The sequence below is a fragment of the Gadus morhua genome, chromosome 16, assembly GCF_902167405.1.
Source record: "Gadus morhua chromosome 16, gadMor3.0, whole genome shotgun sequence".
Taxonomy (NCBI): Eukaryota; Metazoa; Chordata; class Actinopteri; order Gadiformes; family Gadidae; genus Gadus; species Gadus morhua.
In genome coordinates, this window is record NC_044063.1 from 6,780,865 (window position 1) to 6,795,913 (window position 15,049).

Genomic DNA, 15,049 nt, shown 5'->3' on the forward strand with positions numbered 1-15,049 from the left:
GGATCCCAGTTGTGATAGCACAACCAGTTGAGATTCCAGAACACCACATGTGATTTCAGAGCATGAACACATGATTTCCGAACCTGCACCTGAACACATCTGAATTAATTACCATACTGCCCTTCAGAACACCATAAACCTCTGCATGTGCGGCAAATTTGAACTCGTTGATCCACGTTTAGGAAGTAGAAGATGAGATAAAAATATGTAAATCCGTAATAGTGGGAGTAGAAAGCAATGACCATACAACCTTGATGAACATAATCCAAATTAAATTGGATTTCCAAGTCTTTGACATCCTCACTGCCCTTGGTGCTAGTACTAGGGATGGGTAAAATGCGGAGAACTCATTTTATTGTGTACCTACATTGCCACTGACAAAATATTCAGAAAAACCTCACTGTAGCAGGTATTTATGACAATTTATTATTTATTATTTAAAATATTACTCATAATATTCACCCAATGTGTCCAAACATTGTTATTATTTGAAATCACTACCAAATATTTTAGTGCTCTTCCTTGAACACACTCTTTCGGATTTACACATGTATATTCATGATGAAACTCTGTTTCAATTTAATAAATACCCTGTCTGATGTAACGCTACCAATCAGTCAATTAATCACAAGCTACATTAAAGCACCGCGGTGCAACAGCATCTGAATTAATGACCGTACATCACCATATATACATCACTGTAAGTTTCCCATATGAAGAGCCTCCTATTCATTTGACTGCATCAGCATTCCTCTTACCGTCCAGAAGTCACCGTCCCAACATAATTCATGGAGATTCCTGGAGGGGGGGGGGGGGGGGGGGGGCTCGCCAATGCCGACCTTGTACATAAATCAATGGCTGCGGATACGTCTGGGGGCCGCCGATAGCACTGATCCACCGGACATTAAGAGAGGCTGGTACGGCCTTGCTTACCTCGGTGTGGTGTGTGATGCCTTTCCATGTTTTGAACCGAGAAATCTCAAAGATACGCCATTGAAGAGATACTTTGAAGAGATCTCTTCAACAGACCTCCTTTGATTAGCATTTTTGATATTATTATTCAATATTATAATTTGCTAACGCACTACTTCCACACTTTGTATCATCATTAATTAACCATAGAAACGTAATTAGTTTACACTCAAAAGGGAACTAACTACTGTTCTATTTGCTTTGACTGAAACGATTTAGATCTGCTGTTGGGCGACCATATATGTGTTTGGAGACGGTTGTAGGGGATTATCATTCGGTAGAAGTCAATGCTAAGCACATCTTAAAGCAGACACTTTTAAGTCACGCCAGGCCACGTTCTTTACTTTCAAAGTAACCGTGTTAGCTTTAATATGGCAACTGTTAAGATAACCATTAGGTTAAAATCCCTCCTGCTTCACTAAAACCACCCTTGAGCCTTTTTTGGACCCGTGAAAAGCATTATTCGAAGATAATTAAAACCGATCAAAGGTCCTTTTTTCTTCTGTCTTTGTCGTTTCGTGTTGTCGAGGTTGGTATTTTGTGTGATTTTGTGTGATTGTTTGGACGTGTTTTGAATGAAACATCCTGTAATTTGTGTTCCTCGTCTAATAGTTCACATCCATGCCAAACTGGCCGTACTTTACTGTACTTACAGTAAAGTACACCACCACACACACACACGAACCCATTTCTGGTTAGAATTCTTATGCACTCTGCATTCGTAATATAAACATTGATGCTAAGTATATATCAATGTATCAATGTATATTAATAACAATGATACGTAATATATATTTAAATTCAAAACAACTTTATTCAGTTTTTGCTTGCGAAAGGCATCTTTTCAGTCTGCTATTGAAAAGTATACATTGAAACCCATCAAGACAGGACACATTAAACATTAGATATGAAAAAATAGAGCTTTTGTTTTTTTATAATGCACTGATTAACCACAGTGAATTATAAAAATGTACTCTGATAAACTCGGAAACATGCATAACACGTCATACTGTTTGTCTTTGCCCTTTCCTCAATGTTGTCCTTGCATATGGTCTCTGCAACGTTTCTCCGTGGACCATGAAGATAGTCCAATTATGAAGGGATGTTCAGTTTCCCCACTGGAGAAAACAATGGTTGGCCCAGAAACATTGTAACTCTAATCTAAAAAAAACATATGAGGTTATCATATTCAAACGCTGCATCATAATTTTTTCACTAAAAGGATCGCAACGTTGGGAAGTTCAATGTTTCGTTTATTATTTAAGCAACAGGAAAACACTTGAAAAGAAATGGGTTGCATAAAGTTGTTGGTTTTTACTAACATACACTAACAAGATTACCTTGATAGTACAGTACTATAATACTTGTTTACGTTAACCTAGGCCTATATAATCCAATCGCATAATACTTTGTATATTTTATAATTCCAAAAATGCAAATCTATTTCAATTGACCTTGTTTTTCGATCTCACTTAGGACCTCCAACCGCCCTCTGCCTTCGTCGTCAATCCAAAATCCCCAGAGCTGCACCATAATAAAGACATGTAATAGAATCACAACGCCTAAAAACACTTAACCCAGATGTTACAATCGTTTTTTTTAAACTCATATCAGTAGCGATGTATCACAAAAATATCTCTCTTCCTTATTAGTGTGTGATGTTCCATTACATCAGTGTGCTCATTTCCCCACCTCAATTGAACACTCTAAACTCACACAATGATATACATATAACTAATATGGAAGCCTTTTTCTCTAATAGAACAAGGTTGGATGAAAAGGCATTAGGATAATTTCATTAACTATCGATAGGCTGTTGGAGGTTACTGTGTGGCTAACTTCATCCAGTGTCCTGAAGATAATCGTATCTGTTCCGTGTTTACGTCCCCTAAATCGACTCATTTACTTTGGATAAAGCTTACGTGCTTTAACGCAAATTAATTTTTTATTCAGAGGTGCTGAACATCTGTGCCGTACAACGTGGTTCGTGCCAAAAATAAGTTTCGCAACTAACAACAATGTTATTACAGTTGTAAAACGCAAGAATTTGGCATTTGGCATGAATATATATACACAGATGTGAATATACGTTACAATGGCACCAAATGTACTCCATAACAACCCCTCCCCCACGCACACACACACACACACACACACACAAGCACACACACACACACACACACACACACACACACACACACACACACACACACACACACACACACACACACACACACACACACACACACACACACACACAACACAAGACACACAACACACACACACACACGCAAACATATCATTCTTAAATTAAGAATTTAAGAATTCCTTGTCTGTATCTCTCTGTTTACATATCATTTGTCGGTGATATTCATCTCTGCCTCAGTCTCTGAATGTCTGTGGGATTATCTCTCCTTCTCCCTATCTCTCTCCTCTCTCCAGCTCAGTGCTTCTCTATTTCTATTTACCTCTCCATTTCTCTCTTTCCCGATCTCCGTCTCCCTCTCTCTTTAGCTCACTGGTAGCTTGTCTCTTTCTCTGATCTACGTCTCTCTCTCTCTCTGTCTCTGTCTCTGTCTCTGTCTCTCTCTCTCTCTCTCTCTCTCTCTCTCTCTCTCTGTCTCTCTCTCTCTCTCTCTCTCTCTCTCTCTCTCTCTCTCTCTCTCTCTCTCTCTCTCTCCCCCCCCCCCCTCTCTCTCTCTCTCTCTCCCTCTCCCTCTCCCTCTCCCTCTCTCTCTCTCTCTCTCTCTCTCTCTCTCTCTCTCTCTCTCTCATCCCTCCTCTCGCTCTCTCATGGTGTACATTTATTTTGCGGGGGGGGGGAGGAATCGTGTCTCCCGCCTCTCACCCGCCTCTCGCCTCTCTCGTCTCCAGAACTCTGGCCCCCACAGGGACTGTGACGTCCAGTACGCTGAGCTGGACACCTCCGCCCTGGCCTCGTCTGTCGGCCCCCGCAGCCCGGCCCCTGGGGGCCCCGGGGACCTTGTCGAGTATGCCACCATCCAGCCTAGCTCTCACTAGCGCATGCCTCTGTAGGCCTTTCCCCTCAGCATCTGACCACCAGGTACACCGACTGTTGCACCTCCACCTCCTCCTCCTCCTCCTCCTCCTCCTCCTCCTCCTGATGCCCCCGTAACACCACCCCCCTCCGCCGCTCCTCCTCTTCTGATGCACTCTCCCAGCATCCTCCTCCTCCTCCTCCTCCTCCTCCTCCTCCTCCTCCTCCTCCTCCTCCTCCTCCTCCAACACCCTGACACCTCTCTCCGCAACCGCCAACTCCCCCGCCTCACACACCTTTGCATGGTGACTTCCTGTGATGCGCTTCCTACGTTGGGCATGTTATATTCCCTCTTCCTTTGTCTCGTTCATCCTTTGATTTGAGTTTTTTCCCCCCGCCTCACAGCTTTTCCCTGGGATGGCTCCAAATTGAGGTTGTTTTACTGGCCTTCTGAAATCCCCAGCAGGATGAGTAGAGGCTACAGATGTATATATCAGAGGTGCTTTTGTTAGGAATTGAAGGGTGATGGTTCTGTCCTTTCTGTTGCAGGGCAGATAAACAGCGATTCATGTATAAAGCTACTTTATAAAAAAAAAAAAAAAAAAAAAAGGTTTATTCACTGCCTGGAGTGTCAGCCCAGCAGCTGTTCCCCTCGTGTCTGCTCTGTCATGTAAAAAGATTCCCCAGTTCTATTAATCCTTACAATATTCCGCCTTGAGATATTCCATTACAGGGATGTCTGAAACGCCTCCCGGCACGCTGGATGTTGGCGATTCGAGTCAAGCTGTTCCTAAGTATTTAATCACTTTAACTAACACAACATCGTCAATGTATCTCTAACAATCTAACGACGTAATAACAATCTACTGTAACACACAAACAGCTTTGTTTTTTTAACGGCGAAAAAACGGTACAGTAGTAAACGGTGGAAGACAGCCCGGTATAATTGAAAACATCATTATGCAGTCAGCCCTCAGTACCTCTTGCTATCCCCGTTCTGGATCACACACCGACCAGTTTCTATGGCAATACTCGATGTGGCTCGCTCAGCATGCTGCGAGCCAATGCCAAATGCGATCCTCCATTTCAATAATTTTCGGAAATTGTATTCTGATGTAAATGCCGGCTGGTCCCTGGGAAGTTAATGAACACACTGGAATGTCAGAAGGGCATTCCACATTCTATGCGAGGAAGGGCTTCTTCTGATTCCCGTGTTTGGGTGGAGGTGTGACAGACTTCATTTTCCATTCACACATTGCTGAGGGAGGGAGAACGGTTTATTGAGCTCCGTCCTGCACTGCTCGGTAATGGCGAAACGGAATCACCATTTCAACTAGTGTCTATATGCAGGCCTACAACACCTAGCTTATTTGTATTTGCAGAATTTTTACATTTATAAGACGGAGCAGGATCATACGAAGACTGACATGGGATTTGCCAACTAAGAAACACGACTATGGTGCCATGTGCTACGTTATTTTTAAGAGAGAAGTACTGCTTTCAGTTCCTCAACGTTGGCACAGCCAACGTTTATAAAAGGGACAGTTGAAGCAGAACACACCAGATGCATAAAAAAAAAAAAAAATTAACATTAAAGGAAGCTCGGCCCTAGGAAGTCATACAAAGCAAAAGGAAAGCTTTTAATAACTCCAAGCAAAGCAAGAGCATTTCTGGAAGCGAAGGAAAACAACAGGGATGATTTGAGGAGAGGAAAACCGAGAAGTGTACGCTACGGTGCGAGAGGGCTTAAGGGACGTCGCTTGGGACTGAGTTTGAAGCTGTGTGACCGTCTCTGACCCTTAAGTGTTATCCGCCTCAAGCAATGTTAACTCCAATAGTGCTCAGCTGGGGATGCCGGTCAGCAGGTTAGGCAGTAGATGGAAAATGACATTTTATACGTCCTTGGGTCATGCGAACAGCAACCATCTGGAGAAAATGCCCAACATGAATAACTTGTGGCTGTCATCTGTGTACGTAGGAGTAGAACATGAAAAGACGAGAAGCTTGTTTTTCAACCAATTCCACTGAATCCGGCCACCAGAGACCCAAACACATAGATTATATTGAGAGGGGAAGTTGAGAGGATGCCCAAACAACATTACATCCCAGCACTCTATAAAGTAGAACAGTCTGACCCAGGAGGGAACTGCTGGATTCATGAATATTTAATGCATCCTTATTTCCTCTGACTTGTGGCCAGTTATTTATGACAAGAGATCTGAACTTTGTAAAGTCAGGCAGATCTATGTTGGCGGGATCTATGTTCAAACACTTAATTCAACACAGGGGGACTTTATTTCAAATCAGCGGTGCTATTGTGCCAGGCTATGTTCCCATCACCTCTGTTAGATTGATAATTATGACAAATTAAATTATAAAATGTCAAGTGTCAAATAATGATAACCATAGTAATGATAATGAAAATGTTACTTGTTAATTAAAATAGTTCAATATATTTATTTAAATTAATCAAAGAAAACTTTAGATGATGCTGAGTCCAATGACTGTAAGCCCTCTTCCCCATATGTCAGATAAATTATTATTTATGCATTCCCTTTCCATTAGCGCTTTGCAATTCATTTTGGCCTCTTGACGTTGGTCATGCAATTAATTTGTGCAAATGAACAGTGCTTTTATTTACCCCATGAGGGGGCCTCGTTTTTCCCAGACCGAGGTTGAAGTCTTTTGTTAATAGCAATTGTATGTTTTTCTATTATAGTTCTGGCCCCCCTTGTCTTCATTAATAGTCAAATCTAGGAAGAGATCAGTAAAATAAGGAACTGGCTCATGTCGCGACAATGTGATAATAATAATACTTGTTCGGCTAACGTCGTTCACTCTTCAAGCAAACTGAGACCTAGAAGCGGGTGAAGTAGAAGCTGACTATAGTGTAGCGGCAGAGTCTTTATTCCCAAGAGGTGAGGCTATCTCCCCCCCAACGCACCTGCACGTAAACCCCCCTCTGAGGCCCACCAAACGCACGTCTTGGTGGGCCAGATTTAATTTAGATTAAGCTTCCATTTCAGGTGTGTTCCTTCCCCTCTTGTCTCGTCTACCGAATAACCTGTGAGACGCTTGGAAGCTTCCCTACACCCGTCGGCCGTTCCATTACTCTCATTGCCGGGAGCGATATGTTATCCTGCACCCCCCCCCCTTCCCCCTCCGCCGGAATACATTTGTTAAACCGTGCCCCATTATAATTCACCGAAAAACACCTTTGTACGGACTATTATAGTGGCGCTACCCTGATGGCAACGCGTTCTCACCTCTTATCTGACTCACCGTAGAAGTATGCCTCGCTGTTCCTCCACAGATGTGTTAATCAGCTAGTGTTGAGCAATTCCCTCCCTGTCTCCTTTCATCTCCAGCCCAGCTTCCTCGGGTCGACGGGGGGTCGGATCCGCGCCCCGGCCAGAAGTGTGTGTCGACACAAGCGCCGCTAGATTAGCGAGCGCAGTGTTTGTTTGTAAAGGCGCAACCTTGCCGCGGTTACTTGGAATAATGGTTGTTTTAAGAACAAACGACGTGCTGCTTTATTAACTAACCGGTTTTATTGTGCAAGCGTGTGGGATTGTGTAAGTGAGCGAGTGTTTGCGTGTGTGTGTTTGTGTGTGTGTGTGTGTGTGTGTGTGTGTGTGTGTGTGTGTGTGTGTGTATGTGTGTGTGTGTGTGTGTGTGTGTGTGTGTGTGTGTGTGTGTGTGTGTGTGTGTGTGTGTGTGTGTGTGTGCCTGTCTGCGTAACAACAATAGATATTTCCAACAGGAGGTGAGAACTCATCAGACATGAGGGCTCACCGACTGGGTAGAGTGCCGAGGACGGTTTGCGGTTGCCGTGACTATGCCGAGCTGAACTAAAGAGTTCAGCTGAACTCGAGCTGAACTAAAGAGTTCAGCTCGGCGGGTTAGGGTTAGGGTAACCCTCACGCCACGTTACAATGACAGGGTTACGGTTAGAGGACAAGGGTCAGAGGTCGGTAAATAACCACAAAGCCCAGTGTCCTTGAGCTGTCAGTCTGTATTTCCATGAGGTAGCTTTCGGATTCGCCCGATAGTGATCCATTAAGTAGAAATAACAACGATGATGGTGTTATTTTACTAGCAATGTTGCTTTTTTAGATAATGTTCTAGAAGATGATGTCCTGATTAGAGTAGAGTGGCATTCTAGATGGATGTTCCAGAATCAGGTTGTAGATCTGGAATCTGGAAGTATGATTTTGAAATAAGGTTTGTAGTTTTAGATCTGGTATAACATTCTCGGGGCGTAAAGGTACATAACCAGTAATATAACACCCTATGTGAGCAATGTGTATTTTTATGTTTTTATTACTCTTTCAATTCTCTTTTTATAACTATTTAACAACAATCCAATGAAAATATTGAATTATTGAATTGATGCCTGTCAATTAGGATGATTGATTGTTGTGAGTGTTAATCGATCAAAACCTATAGTTGATTGATGCTAATGAAATAATGTTTACTAATTAAGTAAAGCCTCATTAGGATGAAGCAGATAGAAATGTGACGTGCTCAGAGAGAAAACCCCAACAGGTTTGAGGCGGCATGCGACATATAATGTGGCCCCACTACCCTGTTTTTCATGGTTTCTGCTTCTGACCGAACAACAACCGTAGGTAGAACCCAGAAGCCTGTTGCTTTGAATGATTATGATCTGTGATAGGGAGGGGCAGGCGATTCCCCCAAGTGTCCAACCGTTGAACTTCCGACATCTTTATGTGCCTGGGGAGCTCCAGCCAACTCTTGGCTGGAATACTGCTGAGGCGAGCTGAGCTGTCATATCCAAGGAAACATTGCGCTACGTTTTACATTCGCTTCATTAGCATGGGGGGGATCTGCAAGCAGATCAACTGGGACTCGTACGATTACTCTCTTAAGGAGAGCCTCGGCAAGGTGTGTGGAAAAACGTTCGAGTTAATTTGGCTGCATTTCAACCTGATTAGTCTGGAGATTTATTTTGGACTGAAATGAAACAGGGTTGGAAGTTTGGAATAAGAAAGAACATGGGAAACTTTGTTTTTCCTCTGTCTCGGATGTGATGAAAATGCCAACACCTTGGTTTGCTTTCACCTTGTCCATGCTAGGATTCATTAAACTACACACTCTTCTGGGACTCTGTGTGTGTGTGTGTGTGTGTGTGTGTGTGTGTGTGTGTGTGTGTGTGTGTGTGTGCACACGATTGCGCTTGTGTGTAAGTGTGTGTGAAAGTGATGTATATCCATGTGCATGTGTGTGAAAGTGCATGCATGGATATATGTGTTTGTTCGGGTGTGTGTGTGTGTGTGTGTGTGTGCGTGTGAGTGTGTGTGTGCATGTGTGTGTGTGTGTGTGTGTGTGTGTGTGTGTGTGTGTGTGTGTGTGTGTGTGTGTGTGTGTGTGTGTGTGTGTGCATGTGTGCCTGTTTGTGTGGCGAGGTCATCTCCAGACCTGCAAGATTTGTGCACAATGCAACACCTTCTCTTTGTCTGAGACATTGGGGTCCACTCCATCTTTGCCCTCACCATGGGTGCCACGCCCTCTGACTTGAAAGACCCCCATTCATCACTCTGAATTAGTTGGGACCCACACCTAGGAACTGATATTACGCCATAGATATAGCTCCTGTAGATATCACACCATAGCTATAGCCCTGCAGGACATAGACATAGCCCTACAGATGTCAAACTATAGACATAGCCCAGCAGGACATAGACACAGCTTTACAGATATACCACTATAGACACAGCCCTACATATATACCACTATAGACACAGCCCTACAGATATACCACTATAGACACAGCCCTACAGATATACCACTATAGACACAGCCCTACAGATATACCACTATATACATTGCCCGGCAGGACATAAACATAGCCCGACAGATATACTCACTATAGACCTAACACAGCATCTATCACATCATTGTCAGAGCCCTATGGATTTACCACTGAAGATATAAGACACTCCAAAGATAAAATCAGTATTACTCCACGGAGGCTGCACAGGGATATGTTATTATGACGTTTTTATTGTGTGCTATTGTCTGTGATACACGAGAAACAATGTTGTTTTATTCATAAACAAATAGAAATCAATATAGTACTCTGCATGACATATCATTACTCTCAAATGCTTTGCCCTTGCCCTGTTTGCGCAGCTCTCTCCTCATCCCTGTGTAGCCAACTGAAAGACATGGAACACGAATACTAATGGGGGATACAACTTCATTTGAGAGAGCTTTTCCTATTAATTCCGCTGCATAGCAAATTCTATTTCAATTTGTCTGACACACATTAGGGCTTGTTGGCCAGTAGTCTGAGGGGAACTCTAAACAGATACATCCCAGAAGCTGGTTCGGTACATCCACAAACCCCTTAAAGGATCACCAGAGCGTGCGTGTCAGTGCTCCTTAAACTTTAGGGTCGCAACCCAATTTGGAGTTATACATAAGTGGTCGTAAGTGATTACAAAGGCCGCCATGTAATCTTTATGTTTTTAACGCTACATTATTGATGATAGCATAATCATAATTTGAAAGGTTTAATAATGATCCTCTATATAACGACAGTCTACTGCTACTACGACTACTAACCACTTAGTGCGGTGCAAACTCGTCCTGACTTTTAATTGGGATCAGGGCCCAAACATGGTGGGGAAACACTGACATATATAGAGCGAGCTGTCCCTGTTTGCTGCCCCACCTGGGGAAGTGTCTGGGGTGAGAGGGCTAGTATCTAATCCCAGTTCGACATAGCCCCCTGGATCTCGCTAAATCTGTGACCTGTGGTCCGGTCATGCTGGGATTAACCCTGCCAAACACCACCATAGATAAAAGAACAAAAGAAACCTCACAGATGCTGTAGTAGGAGATATCTGATGAAGGAATGTATTTTGTTGTTGTTCATTCATACTAAGGAAAATGTAATTTTGCAACCCAGGTCATAAGTAGATCCATCTTTTCTGTATGTGCTCACCTTGTCTGTACGAAGACAAAGTAACTCGGGGTTCTTTTGACTTTGCCATCATAATTATTGGGATCACATTGAGCATGTAAATGTAATCTTTAGCAGAGCTAAAAGTGATTTCATATACTGGGGTTGTCGCACTGCCGGGATTATGGGTTCGATTCCCACTGGGTTTCCAACCGTGCGATGAATGTATTCACTCACTGTATTCTGAAGATGCGTGCACACTCCCCCATCGAACACCAACACATAACCACAGAACGCTGGCTGAAGTTAGCCAACGACGATTGGACAGAAAACAGATACAGAAGACCGAATCCGACAACAGCCTACAGCCACCACCAAGGTGTATAGCTACGGCCCCACGTCCGGGTTTGTTGGCCTTTGTTAGGGTTTATTGCGTCAGTGGGCCAGCACCTTCAGATGCATTTGATGAAGACGTCTACCGAATTACATGTACATAAATATATAATGTATCTATAATGGGCCTTTGAAGTAAACTCTACTTACATGTTGGCCTGGTTCATTCTGAGTCATCTTGCTAACGAGAACCATGACCGTTAGCTAACAGATGTACGGCAAAGATTGCTCCAGTTAACACATTTATGTACAGCAAATCGCACCATTTTTGGTGTGGTGACTGCCTGGTCATGTTCCTGCATGCTTGTTAAAGTCTCAGGAAATTAAAACATTTGGCGATCACCCCAGGACGGCTTCTGCTTGAAGCCCGTCCAGGTCCCCCCCCCCCACGGCACTGATTGTGTTTTTTATTTCTCTTCAAAGTATCCGCAGGACTGCGGCTCGTACCCGCGCCCGCGCCCGCATCCTGGGTTTGCCTTCGCGCATCAAAGCAGGGCTTATGTATCGGCTTCGCATCCAGAAGCACCCTGGGCAGTTGTGATACGTGTAGGGAACAGACACACCGTTCCAGACCTGTCTCCTGAAATGTTGCATCAGAGCACTGCTTTTTCCCACCGATCGGACTTTAGTGAATTAAAAGCCACCAGAAAAAGTTTGCTCCAGCCCCTCTCTCTGCAGTTGTCCCTGCTGCTGAACTGAGACCATTTGACCTTCTTTTCCCCCTCCCAATGCAACTTGCTCCTTAAGTGCTCCTGCCTTGGGAGGGTTTCAATAGAGCGAACAACGGTAAAAAGGACCAATATACCTTCACAGCAGAGTTTCTTCATTCTCTGCCTGAAAGACTGGAGGATTGATGGTGGCCTTCCTCTGCTGGGGTTTGGTCTGGGAGTTGGTGGTCGCCGGTCATATACGGGTGCTTTTTCTATTGAAATTTGAGTTGAGTTTAAACTAGAAACAACCGAGAATCGCTTTTTTGGGTTGCGGCCAAACATTATAATTTCTTTGACTTTTTTTACCTAAGAATTCAGGGAGAGAGAGAGAGAGCAATGCCTTATTGATTTATGTCGCTCACAAGTTGGTGAGGCCCAGCTAGGAGGAATGTCCCTTGCTGAAATGCTGATGAATGTGCCTCCCATCTGCCGCTGTCTTCCACGCTCCATGCAACGTCATTACCTCCCTCAATTATCCTTGGATCTTTGGAAGTGCAAAAAAAACTGAACACATGCAGTTGGACACATTTCAGTCACTGTATTCATGTTCTTCTTTCACCGTCCTCTTCCTCATCATCTTACTCCTCCTCCCCACCACCATCATCATCATCATCATCATCACCATTACCATCATCATCATCATCATCATCATCATCATCATCATCATCATCACCATCATCATCATCATCATCCTCACCCTTTCCTCACCCACCATTCCCCAACCATCTCACCTTGTTTAGTGCTGGGATCATCGTGTTCGTAGATGTAGAGATGATTGGGGAACGTCCGTAAGTTCCATTTTCATTCTCATCCGTTTGGTTCCTGAATGTTGGTTTTTCCTGAATATAATTCAACTCACTTAACCACAACACACTGCTCCCTGTGCTGGAATACACACGGTATGTATACCAGGGTTTTGATACTGTATATATATATATAAATATATATATATAAATATATATATATATATATATATATATATATATATATATATATAAAGGTACATTTATAAATTTCCATATACAAGCGGCCATCACTGCAGTTGCTGAATATATATATATATATATATATATATACCGCTGAATATATATATATATATATATATATATATATACATATATATATATATATATACAGCAACTGCAGTGATGGCCGCTTGTATATGGAAATTAATAAATGTACCTTTATATCAAAGTATTTCAAGAAATGAACCTTTACATCAAAGGATAGTCAAGTAGTCCTCATATGAAAGCTCTGCAAAATGTGGCCATAAAAACGGTGCAGTAAAAAAGATACCGGTAAACCCCATCAAACGCCTCTAAGTGTGCATTTCTATGATCAAAATATTCTTTCAAATACTCTGACTTGGTTAACCAATTATGCAGCACTCACATCAAATATGTTCGGAATATTGTATATCTAATACTTACTGATGAAATTAAAATTAATTTGTTAATGTTAATTACCTTAATTGGCACCATTCTGGCAAATAAAACAACAACAATGCTGTGCAGCCACAGAAACCCGGTTTGAAGCCATCCAAGTGGCACAGCGAAAAAATTAACTAAATAAGCTTTTGTTTCTTTGCCATGGACGCTGGCCAGAACTCGCTTGGCTGGGAGACAAGACGACGCGTCGAGAACATATTAATTAATGATGACTCTTAAAGAGCACTGTGTGAGATAACGTGGTGGTTGGTGCTGCTTACAAGGTGAACGTGCCGCTCTGATTGCAAATACAAATAAGAACCCGCAAACATAGGCTAATCACAGAGTCAAACCTCAATGTTCTCATGGTTTGGTAACTGACACGCCACGACTTAGATCTACTTGACAACACGGTGCAAAATGGCTGCTGCCGTTTATCATCCTCTCCTATTGTATCATGATAGAATTTAGTTTTTATTTATCGTTTAGCCCCTGCGTAATCTTTGGGTCGTGTGACCGAAAAACACATTCTGAGTTTCAACCGTCCCTACTGGTGTGGTGTGATTTGACCACCTGTAAGCCTGTAAAACCTAAAACACATTGACCCCAATAATGTAATTAGCATTGCTGGTGTAGTGATGAGTTTTTCTTCCAGTGGTGAAATATGCTCTTTGTTTTCTACCCTCAGTCCTGCAATAAACAAACACAAAAGAAAGTCAAAGAAGTACTAGGATCAATGCACACGAAAATGAATATGAGCGAACAATTTATGAATCTCGGTAAGAAGGATCAGTATGGGAAAAGTATGTGCATTCAAAAGCTTTCGAAAACACCACTGGCGTTCCGCTCTCAAATTGGATTGTGTGTCCTGAATATCAACTAGAACGTTCCTCAGCTCCGAAAACTAAACATTCATCTCACCCTGTGTGTCTTTGTGTGTGTGTGTGTGCGTGCGTTTGTGGGTGTGCGTGGCTTGTTATCCAATCCTTAAACCAAAAGCCATTGTGTCCACGGTCATCCCACGTCCTGCGTTCACTGCTTCCTGTCACCCAGACAGGAAGTGCCCCTTCCTCACTTCCTGTGTGCGGTGTCATTGCAGAACTGTGGGCGGCGCCCAGAAGACGTTCTGAACCCGGCCCCGTACGTGACCTACCAGCCGATCTGCTCCATGGAAACCTTCTCCCAGCCAGCCCCACCACCGGCAGCACACCCCCAGCCTCCCACCTCCTTCCTGCCCCAACACCCCTACGCCCACCCCCACCGCCCTCTGCACCAGCAGCCTCCGGGCCAAGAGATCTCCTACCCCCCCAACATGGGCCACCCTGTGCCTGGTCCGCGAGCCCCCTTCACCTACTCCAGGGAGCAGTCGGTGTGAGGCGCGGTGACCCCCGCAGTAACCCCCCCCCCCCCCCCCCCCCCCACACACACCTCCGAGGATCTACGCAACGACCAGCGGAACCGTGACTGCGACGCCTCCCCCTGTCTCCCTCCAACTCCTCCACACGTCGGTGTAGTGTGAGCTCAGTATACGGGTGGTGTCTTTTATATGTGAGCTGTCTCCGTCCTCCCTCTGTGACCCCCCCCCCCCCCCTTGTCCCTACCTTGTGTGTCGTGCACT

General features: G+C 43.7%; 1 protein-coding gene across 3 annotated transcripts in view; it reads left to right on the forward strand.

The window, feature by feature from the left end:
- nectin1b (nectin cell adhesion molecule 1b) overlaps positions 1 to 14,829 on the forward strand; it is a 162,807-nt gene extending 147,978 nt beyond the window's left edge. The window contains exons 9-10 of one of the 3 annotated variants that reach the window (XM_030380379.1): positions 3,847 to 4,036; positions 14,531 to 14,749. In XM_030380379.1, coding sequence (XP_030236239.1) covers positions 3,847 to 3,993 — 147 coding nt within the window. In that variant the 3' untranslated portion in view covers positions 3,994 to 4,036; positions 14,531 to 14,749. Of the gene's footprint in view, positions 1 to 3,846; positions 4,037 to 14,530 lie in introns of all 3 variants that reach the window. The other 2 variants (XM_030380380.1, XM_030380377.1) reach the window with 2 other exon arrangements.
- The last annotated feature ends 220 nt before the right edge of the window (positions 14,830 to 15,049 follow it).